This window comes from Elgaria multicarinata, chromosome 2 (genome assembly GCF_023053635.1).
Source record: "Elgaria multicarinata webbii isolate HBS135686 ecotype San Diego chromosome 2, rElgMul1.1.pri, whole genome shotgun sequence".
NCBI classification, from domain to species: domain Eukaryota; kingdom Metazoa; phylum Chordata; class Lepidosauria; order Squamata; family Anguidae; genus Elgaria; species Elgaria multicarinata.
The window spans coordinates 74,994,943-75,012,420 of NC_086172.1; the positions used below are offsets into that span (position 1 = coordinate 74,994,943).

General features: G+C 45.6%; 1 protein-coding gene across 2 annotated transcripts in view; it reads left to right on the plus strand.

Annotated features, from left to right (window-relative positions):
- SLC11A1 (solute carrier family 11 member 1) overlaps window positions 1-17,478 on the plus strand; it is a 35,744-nt gene that overhangs the window by 12,950 nt on the left and 5,316 nt on the right. The window contains exons 6-14 of one of the 2 annotated variants that reach the window (XM_063116746.1): window positions 623-729; window positions 1,527-1,597; window positions 1,816-1,883; window positions 3,431-3,586; window positions 4,384-4,542; window positions 6,306-6,404; window positions 7,784-7,903; window positions 13,848-13,997; window positions 15,899-15,972. In XM_063116746.1, coding sequence (XP_062972816.1) covers window positions 623-729; window positions 1,527-1,597; window positions 1,816-1,883; window positions 3,431-3,586; window positions 4,384-4,542; window positions 6,306-6,404; window positions 7,784-7,903; window positions 13,848-13,997; window positions 15,899-15,972 — 1,004 coding nt within the window. The remainder of the gene's footprint in view (window positions 1-622; window positions 730-1,526; window positions 1,598-1,815; window positions 1,884-3,430; window positions 3,587-4,383; window positions 4,543-6,305; window positions 6,405-7,783; window positions 7,904-13,847; window positions 13,998-15,898; window positions 15,973-17,478) is intronic. The other variant, XM_063116747.1, reaches the window with a different exon arrangement.

Genomic DNA, 17,478 nt, shown 5'->3' on the forward strand with positions numbered 1-17,478 from the left:
GGACACCACCTCTTAGACAGAAAATGAGATGTGTGGAAGTTACTGCTCCTTCTCCATGCTCCTCTTGGGACCAAACTACAGGTGCTTTGAAAAAAAGATGTTTAGAACAAAAAAGAAAGTGGAAAGGTCATTTCTTGCAGAAGCAAACACACATTTTCATTATTTTTTATTTTTTTAAAAAAATGTTAATACCAGAAACTAACTGGTCTGCAGAACAAGACTCTCATTGTCATTGAAGCAGCGGCCTGAATGGAACCAGAATTAGATACACTATAGCCATCCCTCTGATACTGCTTTTGTCCGGAGAAATACAAACTTAATAAGAGAACACCAGTACTCCATGTTATATCAGACAGAGTGGCTTAGTAATTTCAATATCAAATGCCACCAGGATATCTTAGCACCTCACGGTATTTGTGAGTAAACAATATTCTTCAGTATTGAACACTGAGGAGCGAATCAGTCCCAGTATTCTGAACTCATCATAATTACTGCAGGGGAAGGAATGTGCTGCTCAAAATGGGACAGAAGCGGGGTCTGATGGCACCAGTTCCTCTGTGTGTGTTTGTGATCTCTTTTTGTTTGTTTCCCTGAAACATGGCTCCGGCTCTGTTTTCTGTAGTTTCCCCGTGTGCTGCTCTGGATCATGATAGAAATCGCCATCATTGGCTCTGACATGCAGGAAGTGATTGGGACAGCGATTGCCTTCAACCTCCTGTCAGCTGGACGGTAAGATCCCCGTCATTCTGTGGCTCCAAGTGAGGGGGCAAAAGGAGGGGCAGGTCTCAAAGATGTTGCTGATTGCTCCAGTGCCACCAAATCCACATCGCACTGGATTGAGCCGTTAGATCTCCTCTGATTCCAGAAGCTGGGAGACCCTGGTGATACCAATGCTGCCATTTCTCTTCTTCCTTCGGGTGGGCTCAGGCATAATGTCTCCCCACTCTAGAATGAACAACCTCCTTGCAAAATGGCCTGGATAAGAGATTACTACAGCAGAGGGGTGTTTCCTATGTCTTGGACCAGGGGTAGGCAACCTGGGATGCCCTCCACATGTTTTGGACTACAACTCCCATATGCCCCAGCAAAAATGATTGGAGATTGCGGGAGTTTGTAGTCCAAAACATTTGGAGGGCACTAGGACATAGGAACACCCTTCTGCTGTAATAATCTCTTATCCAGGCCATTTTGCAAGGAGGGTTTTCATCATAAAGTGGGGAGTCATTATGCCTGCCCCCAAACAGGCTGCCTACCCCTGTCTAGACTGATTTTGTTCTGCCTGACCCCACATCTCAAAGTGGTGAAAGCAACATGACAAAAACAGTGATGCTGTAAATACATGATAACCTAAAATAAAGGATACTCCTCAAGGAAGGGCCATAATCACCACTCAGGGGTTGTTGTATCGTGCGAACCTGGCTAATGTGGGTTATGTGAGAGCTTTTGTGTGTGGGTGTGTTGGTATATGCAGGTGTAAGTGTGTATAACATTATTAAGACAGTGACGTCTGTGATTTCCCTTTGCAGGATCCCTTTGTGGGGTGGAGTCTTGATCACAATTGTGGACACCTTCTTCTTCCTTTTCTTAGATAAATATGGTATGTATTGGGGAAGGGAAAAGATCATCTGCCTGAGACTCAGCCAGTGAGCTGTTCCAGGCTTGCAAGGTCATTTCTTTGGAACCACTCCTATATATTTATATACATTTCACAATAAAGAGCACTCAAGTTAAATATTAATTGGGTTTGAAGCAGCCTTGAATCCCAATGTCTCCTGCAGTGACTTAGCTTCTCCTGTTTTTGTCCTTCCCTCCCAGGTCTCAGGAAGCTGGAGGCCTTTTTTGGTCTCCTCATTACAATCATGGCAGTGACCTTTGGCTATGAGGTAAACTCATGCACACTCCTCCCATCGCACAGGAGGGATGCTTTTCCTCATCCTTCTCTAGGTGGGGTGTTGAACCTCAGGTCCAGGGGCCCAATCCAGACCACCCGGTGTCCCAATCTATCCCCCTCCAGATTCCTCAGATGGCTACTGCCCCTTCCCCACATCACTAGGTGGTTCCTGTTCCCCCCACATCCCAACTGACTATCTGTTGGTGGTTTCCAGGCCTTTTGTGCATTTCCCCCCATTCTAAAAGGTTAACATGCCTCTCCTCAGGCCTAGTTACTGGCACTGAAAGCTTTAAGCTAAAATATGCTGGTATGAGTAGCATTTTGCTCCTGCCTCCATTGCCTTTGACTCCACCCCTTTCACCTTTTGTCCCTCCCACCACTGGATAGCAGCCCCTGAAAGAGAAAGAGCTTCTCCAAAATGGAATTTGTCCCCTTGGGCTGAAAGAGGTTCAACACCTTTGTTCTCCAGGCCCTCTTCAGTCTGACCCTTGGAGCATAAGCAAAGGAACATAAGAAGAGCCTTGCCAGGGCTCCCCCAAGGGTTCATTTCCAACATCCTGTGGCCAACAGTGGGCAACCAGATGCCTTTAAGAAGCTGATAAGCAGAATGTGAAGGCGGCAGCCCTCTCCCACTGCCAAACCATTCCCAGTGTCTGGTGTGCTTCCAAATATGGAGGGATGAGGTCCTGACAAGGTATCGAAGCTAAGAGCCATGGATATAATGATGCACCGTGGATTTGTCTAATTCATGTATGGGCAACTTGTGGCCCTCCAAATGTTTTAGCCTACAACTCTGAAGACCCCTCACATTGGCTATGTTGGCTAGGACTGATGGGCGTTCTAGGCCAAAACATCTGGAGGGCCACAAGTTGCCCATCCCTTCAAAAAAAATTTTTTTTAAGCCATCTAGGACAATGGCCACATCCAGTGACGGTGTGCTTCATAAGTTAATGATGCACCCAAACGGTAAGCACTGGGAAAAGCCCTTAGTGCCTGATATCAAAGAAGCATTGAAACAGTGGAGCTAATTTAAGACTGAACTTATTTGCTTGAGGATTTGCTCCACACACAGAGGAGAATTTCTCACCTTAGCAACAGTTTTTCCATCTCTGACATGCAACTGCAAAGCAAGACATTCTCGCACGCTTCCAACATGTCCAGAACAGCCCTGTTGCCACCCCCACCATGGGTGCATTATGCTATCACAGGTTCTCTAGCATCCTTCTCCTCTTCCAACCGTTCCCTGTGATGCATGCCTTTCCCAGCCTCCAGTGCCGATAGACATCTCTCTTGCCCTATCGCCTGCTTGCTAGGCTTCCTCTTGATCTTCCTTCTGTTGTCTTCCCTTCTCCTATTCAAAACCCCAGGCTCCCTTAGTGGGTATGAACCTTCCCCTTTCTTTAGTGCTGGCCATTCTGAAGCTGCACAGAGGCAAGATGGAGTATGGGAGGGGATCATCTAACCCCGTTCCATGGCAAAGGGATGGGTGTCTCACCTTCCTCTGCTTTGCCTGATCTTCCGTCCTGCTTCCTTCTGCAGTATATAGTAGTGAAACCCAACCAGAAGGAGGTGCTAAAGGGGATGTTCCTCCCCCTTTGCAAGAACTGTGGACACGAGGAACTTCTGCAGGCTGTGGGTATCGTTGGAGCCATCATCATGCCCCATAACATCTACTTGCACTCCTCCCTTGTCAAGGTCAGTGTCTGGCACAGAAAGACTCAGACTTTCCTGTCCATCTGTCCCCCGAGCTTAGCTGCAAGCTGCTCAATAGCTGGGAGGAAATGATATATTGTTCCCTGTTGCAATGCAAAGTATTTTCGGGTGGCTTGATCTTGAGTGGGTATTTAGGACCCATCGGCTTTACAATTAAGACCTGCTTCTGGTGGAGATGGACACTGCTAGAACTGGTTTGTTGATATGGATCAACAAACCTGAAATGTTTGAACTCTCCTTAGGGGCGTGGCTGTGGAGACTGTCATGATGAGCAACTGTACTTCGAAATTTACTACTTCACCACTGGTTGGGATCCTGTGTTTGCCTTGTAATGTGCAGCTCCGCCCTTAATTAGGTTTTAAATTTGTGGTTAGGGAGGTTGTTTTTTCCCCTTCTCCTGTACTGGAATATATCTCAATCCAGAGTTTAAGAAGGGGAATAAGCAAACAGCTGTGTGGAAAGTGCCTTGCCTCTGCTGAAGGGAGGTCTTGAATGTCCGACGAGGGACTTTCAGCCCATCATGCTGGAATGGGGAGGAGATGTATCTATGCCACGATCTCACTTTGAAGGAAAGGTCCCTCCTTTCTCCTTACAAACAAAGCTCACGGTATGAGCTCACGTGAAAGGAGCCTTGGATAAAGCTATCGTTGTAGCCACAAGAGCAATCCCCACCATAATGTTCTCTAGCTCCAGTATCTTTGTGTGGCGGAGGCCGGGGGAGTTAGGGAGTGCTCTATATGACGGATAGAGCTATGAGGTGTCTTGTCCTTTCCTTACAGACCCGAGAGGTGGATCGCACCAACAAGAAGGCAGTGAAAGAGGCCAACATGTACTACCTGACGGAGTCAACCATTGCTCTCTTTGTCTCCTTCCTCATAAACCTCTTTGTCATGTCCGTGTTCGCACAGGCCTTTTTTCAGAAGAAGAACTCTGAAGTGGTGAGAACTATGAAGCCATTGGCCCACAGTCCAGGAGTGGCCACCTTGTGGCTCTCCAAATGCTTTGGCCTACAACTCCCATCAGCCCTAGCCAGCACAGCCAGTGGTGAGGGATCTTGGGAACTGTAGGCTGAAACATCTAGAGGGCCACAAGTTGCTCTGCTCACTCGAGACCAGTTAGGACTTCAGGTCCAATGGTTCTCTTCTGTCATGTCTTGCAGTGCAGGTTCTTTTTCTGCCCTTCACCATTTTTTATTATTTCTAGTGAGGTGATGGAGGATGGCTTGGAAGAAAGAAAGAGGGATGAGTTTCCCTTTAGCCAAGCAGGGATTGGCCAATCTTTTGGTTTTTGCTCATCCTCTCCCATCAACCTTCTGAAGGCAGAGCTCATTGTATTGATTGTACTATAGTTGGGGTGGAGTAGACAAAGAAGGATAAACTAGGCAAAACAAATACCATGTTTCTTTATGTTTCCTTTAATACAGGGGTGGGCAAAGTGTAGCCCTCCAGTTGTTTTGGACTACAACTCCCATAATTCTTGACCGTTTACTATGCTGGCTAAGGAGTAATGGGAGTTGTAGGACAAAACATCTGAAGGCCACAACTGACCCACCCATCCCTGTTTTCATAGCTTTCTTTACATAGCTGTGAAGAAGAGAGAAATTTTGCAGGGGCTGATAGTTGCACCCATGCAGCACAGTGACATGACAGCCATGGCCCTACCCTTAGGTAGAGTGAGATGGCAGTCTCAGTCAGCAGATATGGGGGGCAATGAGTGGTGGCACAGTGTTGGAAGGCAGTGCTGTGTAGGCCCTGTGTCTCCTAATCTAGCCTGTTGCCCCCAAGTCTGGTGGAGGATACTGTCCTGTTGCCAGAGTTGAAGTAAGATACATGTCACAGTCAGGTTGGTTTTTGTACTAGAAATAGGAGGGCACCATCTTGTCCTTTGCCCCAGGCAGAAAAATATCTTGAGGCCAGCCCTTAGTAGTATTGAAAACCCTCCCTCTAGTAATTATGTAAAGACATAATGGCCTTGTGCTCCAATAGCTGGGTTCATATAACATGATTGAGTGTGGGTTGTTGTTGAACTGTGAATTGTTTATTGAGCCATGGGTTATCATGTTGTCTGAACACAGCCAGGGTGGCTTGTTAACCACCCTGAACAACACAACAAACCATGGGTTATCAAGCTGGTTTGTTCAAGAAAAAATAAGCCACACTACATAGTTAACATACTACATAGCCAGCCTGTGAAAAATGTCCTGGGTTTGGACAACATGTTAACCCACAGTTCAACCACTGAGCGTGAGTAGGGTCATTTGAGGAAAGTCTCCCACATAAGTTCAGAGTGGCCCTGTGGGCTGGCTAATTAATGGGTTTGGTGGATGCAACAGTGCAAAACATAGACTATAAATAAAGTTGACCAGTGTCTTTTATTCTAAGGAACATACTCAGACAGTTTCAGTAGCATTCCCCCTTCTGAATTTCCCTTCAAAAGGTGGATAAGTGGGAGAGCTAGGAGTCACCAGGTATGTGTCTCATTTGAGAACAAGAGTCATGGCTTTGGATGATAGAAGACAGGCCTGAAGCAATTCGCTGTCTAAGGGGCATTTCATTGTAGATGCATCCTGAGAACTCACACCCAGTCGGCATTTCTCTCTGAGGCAGCAGTAAGGTGTGTGGCAATATTTTGCCCTCAAGGTTCTAACGCTGAGGGATGCAACTTTTCTGAAGTCCTGATGGATGTGATTTTTCTCTTCCAGCATGACGTCTGCGCCAACCAAAGCATGTTTTCCAACCACAGCATTTTCCCCAACTTTCCTGTTAACAACGAGACAGTCTCTGTGGACATTTTCCAAGGGGTAAGTTTCCAGCCGAATGCTGCGTGCTTGCCCAGCCCCATTGCTGTGAGTGCAAAGCCAGTCTAGCTCTGTAGGATCCCCAAGTAGATGGTCGCTTTTTCCTCTATTGCTACTCTTCCCCCTTGGACTACAGAACTACACGTTAAGTGGCACTATAGGCTGCCTGTGGGACCTTTCTAAGCCACCCCTCCTCTTCATTTCATTCCTACCTCCTCTGTGTTTCTAAACCATCAGTTTTTGAACAATCAGAATATTTTTTCTTGTATCTGTACTTCCATATTTTGGAAACCCTGCACATCCCTCCCCCAACACCTCCTTGCATGGGCTTGGCTACCCTAAACGAAACCCTTCCACAAGGATTTTCACCTGGGTATCCTGATGGAGAAACGGGAGGAGGGTTAAAAATAAACATACCTCAAAACAAATACTTCTTCATAAACGAGATCACTATCCAGTGCCATCTCCAGGTTTTTGAGAGCCTTTTGGCAAGACGTCCTCAGTGAATCTACGTCCTCATCACCATTGTCACCAGCTACTCTTGCTCCTGCTCTCCTTGCTCCTCATGCTTGGAAGAGAGCCAGGGAGCAAGTCAGCAGTGGCATCTCCTGCTCCTCCTTTTCATCACCACTGTTGTCTGGGCCAGAGAGAGAGGAAGGTCAACTAGCAGGTTGCAATGGTGAAATGGAGGAGGAAGAGGGGGCTCTTGTCAGTGGGCCTCTGCTGGCGTGGGGACCCTCAGCAGGTGACCGACCATGCTGGCCCAGTCACTATCTTTTTGAACGCAAAGTGAACAGTACATCACCCATGCAGCCAGAAGAGGTGCTTTTTAAGAGCAGGACAGCAGTTGTCAAGGCCATTTTGAAAAGCTATTTGGGTTTTAATTGTGAGTAAAATAGGAAAAATCTGGCTTCAGTAGAAGGTAGTCTGGATGTGGAGACAGTGGCCACGTTTGGACGACATATTAGGCAATGGAGGGGGTAGAAAGGGAAGCAAGCAACAACAACATGGCCCATTCAGTGGGTGTTTTTATTGCGCTGCCTCTCCTGCACACAGCAGGAAATGGTGGCAAGTTTCGCTACAGCCAAAAAAAAATGGATATTCTGTGTCTTTTTGTGTGTGTGTGATGGAAAAATGAGCAGAAGGCCAATGGCATCGTGAGAAGGACCCACAAAAACTTGTGAGTGGCCAGTAACAAGCATGCTATAAAACGCTCATATGATGACACTCCAAGGTTCTGACTCAGTATAAGGCAGCTTCCTATGTTCCTAAGTAAGCACCAGGGCCTCCTCTGGCTGTTGTTGATATTGTGGGCAGCTTGGGTGAGTATATCCTTGCTTAGCTACCCGTGTAACCATTTATCTCTGTCTCTTGCTGCTCAGGGGATAATCCTGGGGTGCTACTTTGGGCCCATTGCTCTCTACATTTGGGCCATTGGAATCCTTGCAGCTGGTCAAAGTTCAACCATGACGGGAACATATGCAGGACAATTTGTTATGGAGGTGAGAAACTGCATGAGGCTCTGTGTACATGTGCTGTGTGTTGGGTGGGGTGGGGGGGGTCAAAGGACAGGACAGATTTCCCTATTAGTTAATCATCATTCTTAGAGAATATGGCAGACATGTCTGAAGACATGATTGTGTTGTGTGTCACTCAAAAAGAAAAAAAATAGTTAATTTAATTTTGTTATCTCAAATCTTTATGCCAAAGATTTAAAGCTGGGGATAAATATCCCGGTGCCCTCCAGATGTTTTGGACTACAGCTCCCAACAGTCCCACCCAGTATAGCCATGGTCAGGAACTATGGGAATTGCAGTCCAAAACATCTGGAGGCCACTAGGTTTTCTACCCCTGATTAACATTTTATGCTTTGTGAATCTGGTATATAGCAAAATGTCTAGTTGTTGTTGTTTTAAAATAAATGTCTATTTTGGCTGTAGTTTGGGAGTACAGTGTACTATGCGCAGCTATAGATATTTGGTAGATTTTGGATTCCTGAAAATCTTTACCTTAAAAAAAAAGGTGTAAGCTATAATCACTGACATAGGTCAATGTAGGGTTAATCAGGCCATGTTTGGAAACAGAAATCCAGTACACAAAAGGGAAAAGAAGATACAATCCAATTTTATATTTCACTACAATCACTACAAATACATCTTAGTACAATAGCTTTTGGCCTTGCAGCTGCAACCACATCGATCTGCCCACAAGGCTACCAACGACACCACGAGATGATTATTGAACTATAACAGCTCTTGGCAACCTAATTACACCATCAGCATAGGAGATGTCCAGACCTCCAGTCCTCAGGCAAAAGCAAGACCCAGATCCTCTTGGGTTAGTCTTGACAGGGCTTCACTGAAGGTATAGGCCAGTCTTCCCCAATCTGGGGCCCTTCAGATATTTTGGACTTCAGCTCCCATCACCTCCAGCCAGGATGGCTAATGGTCAGGAATGCTGGAAATTACAGTGTAAAATATCTGAATGGTACCAGATTGAAAAAGGCCAGAGAAGTTTTGAACCATTGCTAATCATTTATGGCTTTGACCCAGATTGATCATTGAAAAGCCATGTTTCTAGAAATTGCCTTAAAATAAAGTGATTGGTTTAAAAAAAAATGCAATAAACAATAGAGCAAAACTAGTCCTTAGCAATATGTCCCAGCAACAAAAGTCCTCCAAACAATTGCCGTTTAGAACAAATAAATACAAATATTGTAACAATATAGCAATGACACATATATAAGTGTATACAAAATTAAAACATATAGTTACGCAATAATCTGGTCATCAAAAAAAGTGAGCAGCAGCGAACAATTTAGATGGGGGAAAGCATAAACTCTCTTTCTCCTCTGCTTTTCTAAAACGATTTCAAGGCCACAGGTTACCTAGGATGACCATATATATATATATATAGTGACCATCTGAAAAGGAGGACAGGGCTCCTGTATCTTTAACAGTAATATAGAAAAGGGAATTTCAGCAGGTGTCAATTGAAGAGGGTGAAATTCCTTCTTCATCACAACAGTTAAAGCTGCAGAAGCCCTGCCGTCTTTTGTATCTGGCCACTCTGCTATAGCTAGTGTAGCTTTAACTGTTGTGATGAAGAGGGAATTTCACCCTCTTCAATTGACACCTGCTGAAATTCCCTTTTCTACATTACTGTTAAAGATACAGGAGCCCTGTCCTCCTTTTCATATGGTCACCCATATATATATATATATATATATATATATATATATATATATATATATATGATGGATATATTCAGCCCTACAAAACAGAGATTTAAGACACAATCCTATTCATGTTTAGACAGGGGAAAAATCCTACAATTCCTAACATTCTCCAGCCAGCATGGAGACTGATGACGAAATGTGTTTGGCCTATTACGTTACAAGTTTTTAGGTTCTGTATATTCAGGTTTTTTATACATTGATATATGTGTTATTGCTAGATGGTTACAACATTTTTATTATTTGTATGAAACAATATTGGTTGGAGGTGTATATATTTTCCTTAAGTTTGGCTTTTGTTAATGTTTTACTGAACTTTGTTAGCCTGAAGGATTTTGCTATTCCAGCCATAGAAGGCTGAAGGCAAAACCCAAACTAATGTGGAAAAACAGGTTGTATGATATTCTTTCCACTATCGTAATGCTGCCATCTAGTGATTCTTGACAAGAACAATGCTGGATCAAAACAAGGTGCTTTATAACCTTGATCATAACTGTATAATTCTGTGTGTGTGTGTGTGTGTGTGTGTGTGTGACTGTGCTAGTTGGATGTGTATGATTGATTGGTTGAATGGAGTATGTATGTAACTACCGTCTAGTTGGCTATACAGCTTCACCTTAGTGTAAGACCCCCACCCCCAATTTTGGCCTTAAAACATGGTGGAATGCTGTATGTACTCTTCATAGGATGCTAGAATGACACACACACACCCCAATTACGGCCTTAAAACATGGTGGAATGCTGTGTGTACTCTTCATAGGATGCTAGAATGACACACACACCCCATTGCGGCCTTAAAACATGGTGGAATGCTGTATGTACTCTTCATAGGATGCTAGAGTGACCCACCCCCAATTACGGCCTTAAAACATGGTGGAATGCTGTATATGTACTCTTCATTCTTAAACACAGTGAACACTACTTTGTTCACTGTAATAAATCGGAGGCTTCAAGGAGATTTATTATATCCGTTTATGTTTTATTTATTTATTAACCACCACCACCTACTTCCCCTCTTTCCATCGAAGGGGAAGGGGGAAGAAGGGGAAGGTCGGCTGGATCCTCCTCCCTTGGGGCCTACCTCTCCCACAGTCTCGCCCCCTGATGGAATGTTGTTAGCTGGCTTCGTTGTGGGGGGTGAGTGGGCCAGGAGTTTCCCCTCGCCCTGCTTAGCAAGTCGGACTAGCAAGTCAGACTTGCCTTCTGGCCGCAGCTGCCTCTGAACTCCCCAGCCGAAGTGAGCCCGAGGTGATCTCCCAGCCCCATTTTATACTTTGCATGACTGGACAGGTGGTCTGTGATGTCACAAAGCCCCCCTGGGGCAGCCCTCCCCAAGTCACAACCCCCTACCCCTTCCTTGAATGTGTGTGTGTGGGGGGGGGCTTTTGACTTCCTTGTATTTATTTATTTATTGCATTTTTATACCGCCCAATAGTCGGAGCTATATGCCTGGGCAAAGAGGAAGGTCTTGACCTGGTGTTGGAAAGATAGCAGCGTTCATAGTACTGGTCTTGGAAAACTCCCCCCACCCCGTGTCTCACCGTCCGTAGGGCTAGGACTCTTATTATGAAGTCTAAATGGTGCTGTCCATCTTGAAAAAGGCAATGGGTCATAGAATCATAGAATAGTAGAGTTGAAAGGGGCCTGTAAGGCCATCAAGTCCAACCCCTCACTCAGTGCAGGAATCCACCCTAAACTGTATCTTTAACAGTTTTTGCGTAACAAATGGAGCTCCAAGCTCCTGAACTGTTAGGAACACCTGAACTGTAAGGAACCTCTTTGGTTCTGCCAGTTTATGAAGAACAGGCAAAAAACAATTTTAAAAAACAACAGAAGAAACCACCAACATTAGTAACAAAGAAAATTATTTATGTCTCCGCTAGTCCTCCAGTGTCAAGACATAAAGCACTCATTCCCATAAAAAGTACTGAGAAAAAGGAGGAGAGACCAAGATTCAATGAATATGCATGACATTTAATCAGACTCATTTTCTGACACAAAGGCTATCACTATTAGTTTTAGGTGGGCATGTTGGGGTGCCCACACACCCTTGAGGGCAGCCATATTGTCCTTTTTGGTTTCCAAAATATGGTCACCCTACATAACTAATATAATACATATTATCTGGGAGTAAAACCATTCTATGTGGTCTTCTTACAAGAATCACTCTGATTGCAGTCCAGGGTGACTTGTCTGGTCTATCATACGACAATTAGATTTCTTCCACATGCTGCACGGGGTCAGCACAAAATAACAATGGCACCATAGGTATGATAGAGAACGGAAGTGGGGGAAATGCATACCCTGTCTCAGGTTTAGAAGTGGGCACGCCCAAAAATTCACTCAAAGAAATGGACATCAGACTTGTTGCTTTAAAACAAGGGTGGGCAGAAAGTTACGTCTGTTACTGTCATTTAAATTTTTGCACTGCCGGTAGATTTCATTTTGGTTTTTATTTTATACTGTAGTATGTGGCATTTTACAACATTGTATTTTATGGTTTTAATTGTTGTGAACCGTCCAGAGATTTTCAGCTAGTAGGTGGTATAAAAATGTAACCAACAAATAAAGAAATATGTTGAGATGTTCTGGACTTCAGCTCCCAGCATTCCTCACCATTGTCCATGCTGGCAGGGGCTTCTGGGAGTTGAACACCCAAATATCTGGAGATCTACCTTTTGCCCATCCCTGCTTTAAAAGAATTCACGATGCTTGCAGAGTAGCAAGCACAGATTAGTTGGGGATTATTTCAACGTACTAATAACTCCAAGGCTTATAGGCCAACCTTCCCCAGGCTGGCAGAAGTGCTGGACTACAGCTCCCATCATCTCCACACAGCATGGCCAATGGCCTGATGTCTGACAATGATGGGTATTTTAGTCCAACGTAACTGGAGGGTGCCTGATTGGGGAAGGGCTGTTATGAAAGGTAGGGTTCCCTTCTGGGGACAGGGGGCATGGGTGTTGGGGAGGGTAGATGCTTTTGCTCAAAAGGAGGCCATCTTCCCCACTTGGGATGGGAACAGGGGTGGAGGCGATGGTCCCTCCACTTGATACCATTGATTCCTTCAAGAACCAGGACTCCACATTCACATCAACATCATCAGTGGTCTCCGAGTGATAGCGTTGATTGTCTCCTGCAACTTTCACCAACCTGGTGTCCTGCAGATGTGTTGGACTACAACTCCCACCATGCCCGTCCAGCATGGGCTACTGCTTGAAGATGATGATATTTGTAGTCCAACACATCTGGAGGGCACTGTGTTGGGGAAGGCCGCACTGCTGGGTTACAACTTGATCTAAGATGGGTTGTGGCAACAGCAGCAGTGCCAGCATACTGATGTATGATTTTAAAAGTATAAGAAATGTATGTTTTGGTTAAAGGGGAGTTCCAGGTCTGGAAAGGCTGAGGATTTTAGCATAAGCTTGTCTTGGTCTGGACACAAATCCTTCTGGTTGCCAGACCTTTTCTTTGAAGGATGGAGAAAACAACAAAAGACTCTTAAAGCACCTTTAAAGTCTAACAAATTTATTGTAGCAGAAGTGGGCGTGAAGCTGTTCCTTGTGCCATTGTCCGGTTTCTTTCACTCAAAACCGATGGCCTTTTGGGTTCTTCCCAGTCTCCCCTCCTCAGCCAATCCTTTTGTTATCCTCACCCTTTCACCCTTTTGCAGTGAGTTACACTAACCACTAGGTGGCAGCTTCATTCTAGACCAGTGGTTCTCAACCTTCCTAATGCCGCGACCCTTTAATACAGTTCCTCATGTTGTGGTGACCCCCAACCATAAAATTATTTTCGTTCTTCTCTACATGATCCATTGTCATGGGATGGTTTGCTAATGAAAATAATACATAACAATAGCTTTAATAATACAAAAGATGATACATGACATAGTTCAGTCAATACAGTTTCCTAAGACCATCGGAAATATGTGTTTTCCGATGGTCTTAGGCGACCCCTGTGAAAGGGTCGTTCGACCCCCAAAGGGGTCCCGACCCACAGGTTGAGAACCGCTGTTCTAGACCATTTGGGATCATGCTGATAGGCTGTCCCTGTACTTCTTCTGCCTTCTGCGCCTCTTCAAACATGAGGGCTGACAGAGGGCGGGGCAATGTGACAAGTAGGATTTTCAGACAGGATGGGTGCCTTGATAAAAATTACTCCTTATGCTTTGATGGAAAGCTAGTGTCTGCTTTCTTGTCTCCACCCAGGGCTTCTTGAAGCTACGCTGGTCCCGCTTTGCCCGAGTAGTCTTCACTCGGGCCTTCGCTATCCTCCCCACTGTCTTTGTTGCTGCTTTCAGGAACGTGGAAGATTTGACAGGCCTCAATGACCTTCTCAACGTGCTGCAGAGTATCCTGGTGAGATTCCCTACACCCACACACCCGTCTTTATATGCAGGACACAGCTGGTTCTAGGAGACATAACCAACTGGAGAGACCCATGTGGATCCCCACCCCACTCCATATGTCATAGGGCAGGGCTAGGCAATCTTTCCGATATTTCGGACAAGAACTCCCAGAATACGAACATAGGAAGCTGTCAGACCTTTGATCCATGTAGCCCAGTGTTGCCAGCCCTGACTGGCAGCAACTCTCCTGGGCTTCAGGCAGGATTCTTTCTTAGTCCTACCTGGAGATGCCGGAATCAAACCTGGCACCTTCTGCATGCAAAACAGGTGCTCTACCACTGAGCTCCAGCTCTGACCATTAACCATGTTGGCTGAGACATGGGAGACTTGTCATCCAAAACAACTGGAGGTCACCAAGACCCCAGGCACATGGCCTCTTCCTGCCAATCCTCCCCTCCAGGGGACTTGAAACAGGGCGGGACTTCCTTCTAATCCTACTGAACAGAGGGCCAGATGGGACTGTCACCTCGCCCATAGGAAATGAAACCTGGGGCAGATCTACACAGCGTACTGAAGGCGCTTGCATGTGCCTGCAGTGCGCCCCGAAAGTGATTGTGTAGATCCTGCCCTGGAAGAGGCGGAGGAGGAGGCGGATTCCCCAGGCCGGATTCCCCAGCCGCCTCCTCCTCCGCCTTTTCCTCCGCCTCTTCCAGGGCAGGATCTACACAATCGCTTTCGGGGCGCACTGCAGGCGCACGCAAACGCCTTCAGTACGCTGTGTAGATCCGCCCCTGGACATTGCTCATTTGTTTTCAATAAATGTATTGAAACTCCTGTATATATTTCACTAAAAACCTATCTTGAAACTATCAACCATAATGGAGAGGGATTCCAGAAAGGCTCTTCAAAAACCTGAAGGGCTGGGACATAAAAGAGGGCACAGGCTTGTTTTCTGCTGCTCCAAGGGCAGGACTAGAACTAATGGGCTTATATTACAGGAGAGTAGATCTCGGTTGAACAATAAAAGAAACGTCTTGGTGGTAAGAGCAGTTTGACAGTAGAAGAAGCAGCCTAGGGAGGACCACGGATTCTCCCTCAATGGACATCTTCCTCCACCCCTAACCTCACTGGAGGTGCCTCTCTGTGTGTGCACAGAGAATGGGACTCAGCAGGTGCCTGGAGGAGCTGGTCCCCAGCGGAGTCTGCTGCCAGCTCTGCTCCTCTCTTACCTTCCCTAATCAGGGAAGGGTAGGAATGAGCAAAGCTGACTGAGCCGCAGCCTCAAGGATGGCTCCTTGAGGCTGCAGCACAGTTGCTCTTCCTTCTCAGAAGGGGTGGGCTTTGGGCATGGGGAGGGGCCTCCGCCAAGGCCTCTGCAGGCCATATGAGGTGGCTTGGTGGGGCAAATTCAGCCCACAGGCCAGAGGTTCCCCATTCCTGATTTACGATCCCCTCCAACTCTATGATCTTGTCAGGTCCTACTGGCCTGCTAAAGTAGCACCTGTGGATGCAGAGGTGTGGTGGGGCAAGCAAGAGACCTTTGGGATCCCATGGATTGGAAAGGAGCGGGAATCTGTTAATGGGCAATGATTTCTTCACAAATATCCCTTACGGCACAATCCTACACATGTTTAATCAGAAAGAAGTCCGACTACTCCCATAATTCCCAAGCCAGCCATACTGGCTGGGGAGTACTGGCAGTAGTGGGACTTTTTCCTGTCTAAATATGCATAGGATTGCACCCTTAGTAAATAATGTTTGAATGAAAATATTTTGGAAGCTTCTGGGAGAGGAGGAGAGATGATAAAGGAGAAGGGGATGAGTGTTAATTTTTTTAAAAAAATTAAAATTTTAAAATTTTAAAATTTTAAAATTTTTAATACCCAAGCTGTTTTTCCCTCCTGTTTCTAGCTACCTTTTGCTGTCATACCTGTTCTCACCTTCACCAGCATGCAGCCTCTCATGAACGATTTTGTCAATGGAATGTAAGTAGCTCTGTCTAGACAGAGACTCCACAGAGTGCCTGTTTTTATGAGGGGACATTTCCGTAGCAAGGGAATGGCGTGGGGAGATAAAGCTTCCATTGCACCCTTTGATTTGAAAGATTCTGGGCCCCTGTAATACTCCCCCTGCTTTTAGATTGATTTTGCTGAACCTGCCACACACACCCTACTTACCCTAATCCATGGCACGGAGTACTTGGGGCCAGCTTCAGCTGATCCACCAGCTACAGCCTTTCCTGGACAGGGACAACCTAGCCACAGTAGTGCACGCACTGGTAACTTCCCGATTAGACTACTGCAATGTACTCTACGTGGGGCTGCCCTTGAAGACGACGCGGAAGTTGCAGCTAGTGCAAAATGCAGCAGCTAGACTGCTGGCGGGTACATCTTACAGAGACCACAGAACCCCAGTCTTAAAGGAATTGCACTGGCTGCCTATACACATCCGGTCAGAATTCAAGGTGTTGGTAATGATGTTTAAAGCCCTAAACGGCTTGGGACCTCGATACTTGAGGAAGCGCCTCTCCTTATATATGCCTGCCCGAGACTTGAGATCTGTTGGAGGAGCCCTTCTCCGCATCCCATCAGCACAATATATACGCTACGATGGAACAAGGGGGAGGGCTTTCTCTGTTGTGGCACCCCGACTGTGGAATGCCCTCCCCTTGGAGGCCCGACTGGCACCAACACTGATTTCATTTTGACGCCAAGTAAAAACATGGCTTTTTAACAAAGCCTTTAATTGTTAAATTCACCAAGATGGCACATTGTTTTTACTGTTTTAATTGTTTTTACTGCTTTTAAATTATATATTGTTTTAACTTGGTTCATGGTTTAATTTGTTTTTAGCTATGTATATGTATTGTTTTCTACCGTATGCTTTTATCTGTATGCCACCCTGAGATCTTAATGATATAGGGTGGGATACAAATGTTTTAAATAAATAAATAAATAATCCAAAGATAGGATACATGTGGGCCGCCAAATATTACTGGACTACAATTCCCATCAGCCCTAGCCATTAATGAGGGGTGATGGGAGTTGCAGTCCCAACAACATCTGGAGGGCGACACATTCCCCACTGATGCCCTAATGCTCATCTTCCATCCCAGCCTGGCTCGACCCTTTTTGCCTTCGTCTCAACTTCCCCTTTGGGTTTCCTGATAAACAAGAGCTGCTCAGGAAATGTCCAAATTCTACTGAAACGGAAGGGTGATTCTGTTCTCAAAAGAAAGGAAGGTGTTACCCATTGCGATTACAATATTTGGAAAGAAAGGGAATTTGCAAGGATTAGCTTACTTTTTTTTGAGGGCAGGGATGGAGGGGAACATAGATGTGGACTAGAATCTGTACAGACAAGGGGAAAAGATTAGATCCTTTAAAGAGCAGTGAGGATCTCTGTGATCCACAGAATCACTACTTTCTGATTGCTGGAAACCCTTCTCAAAAGTCTTGTGGTGCTTTAAGTACATTCTCCCCTCATGCATT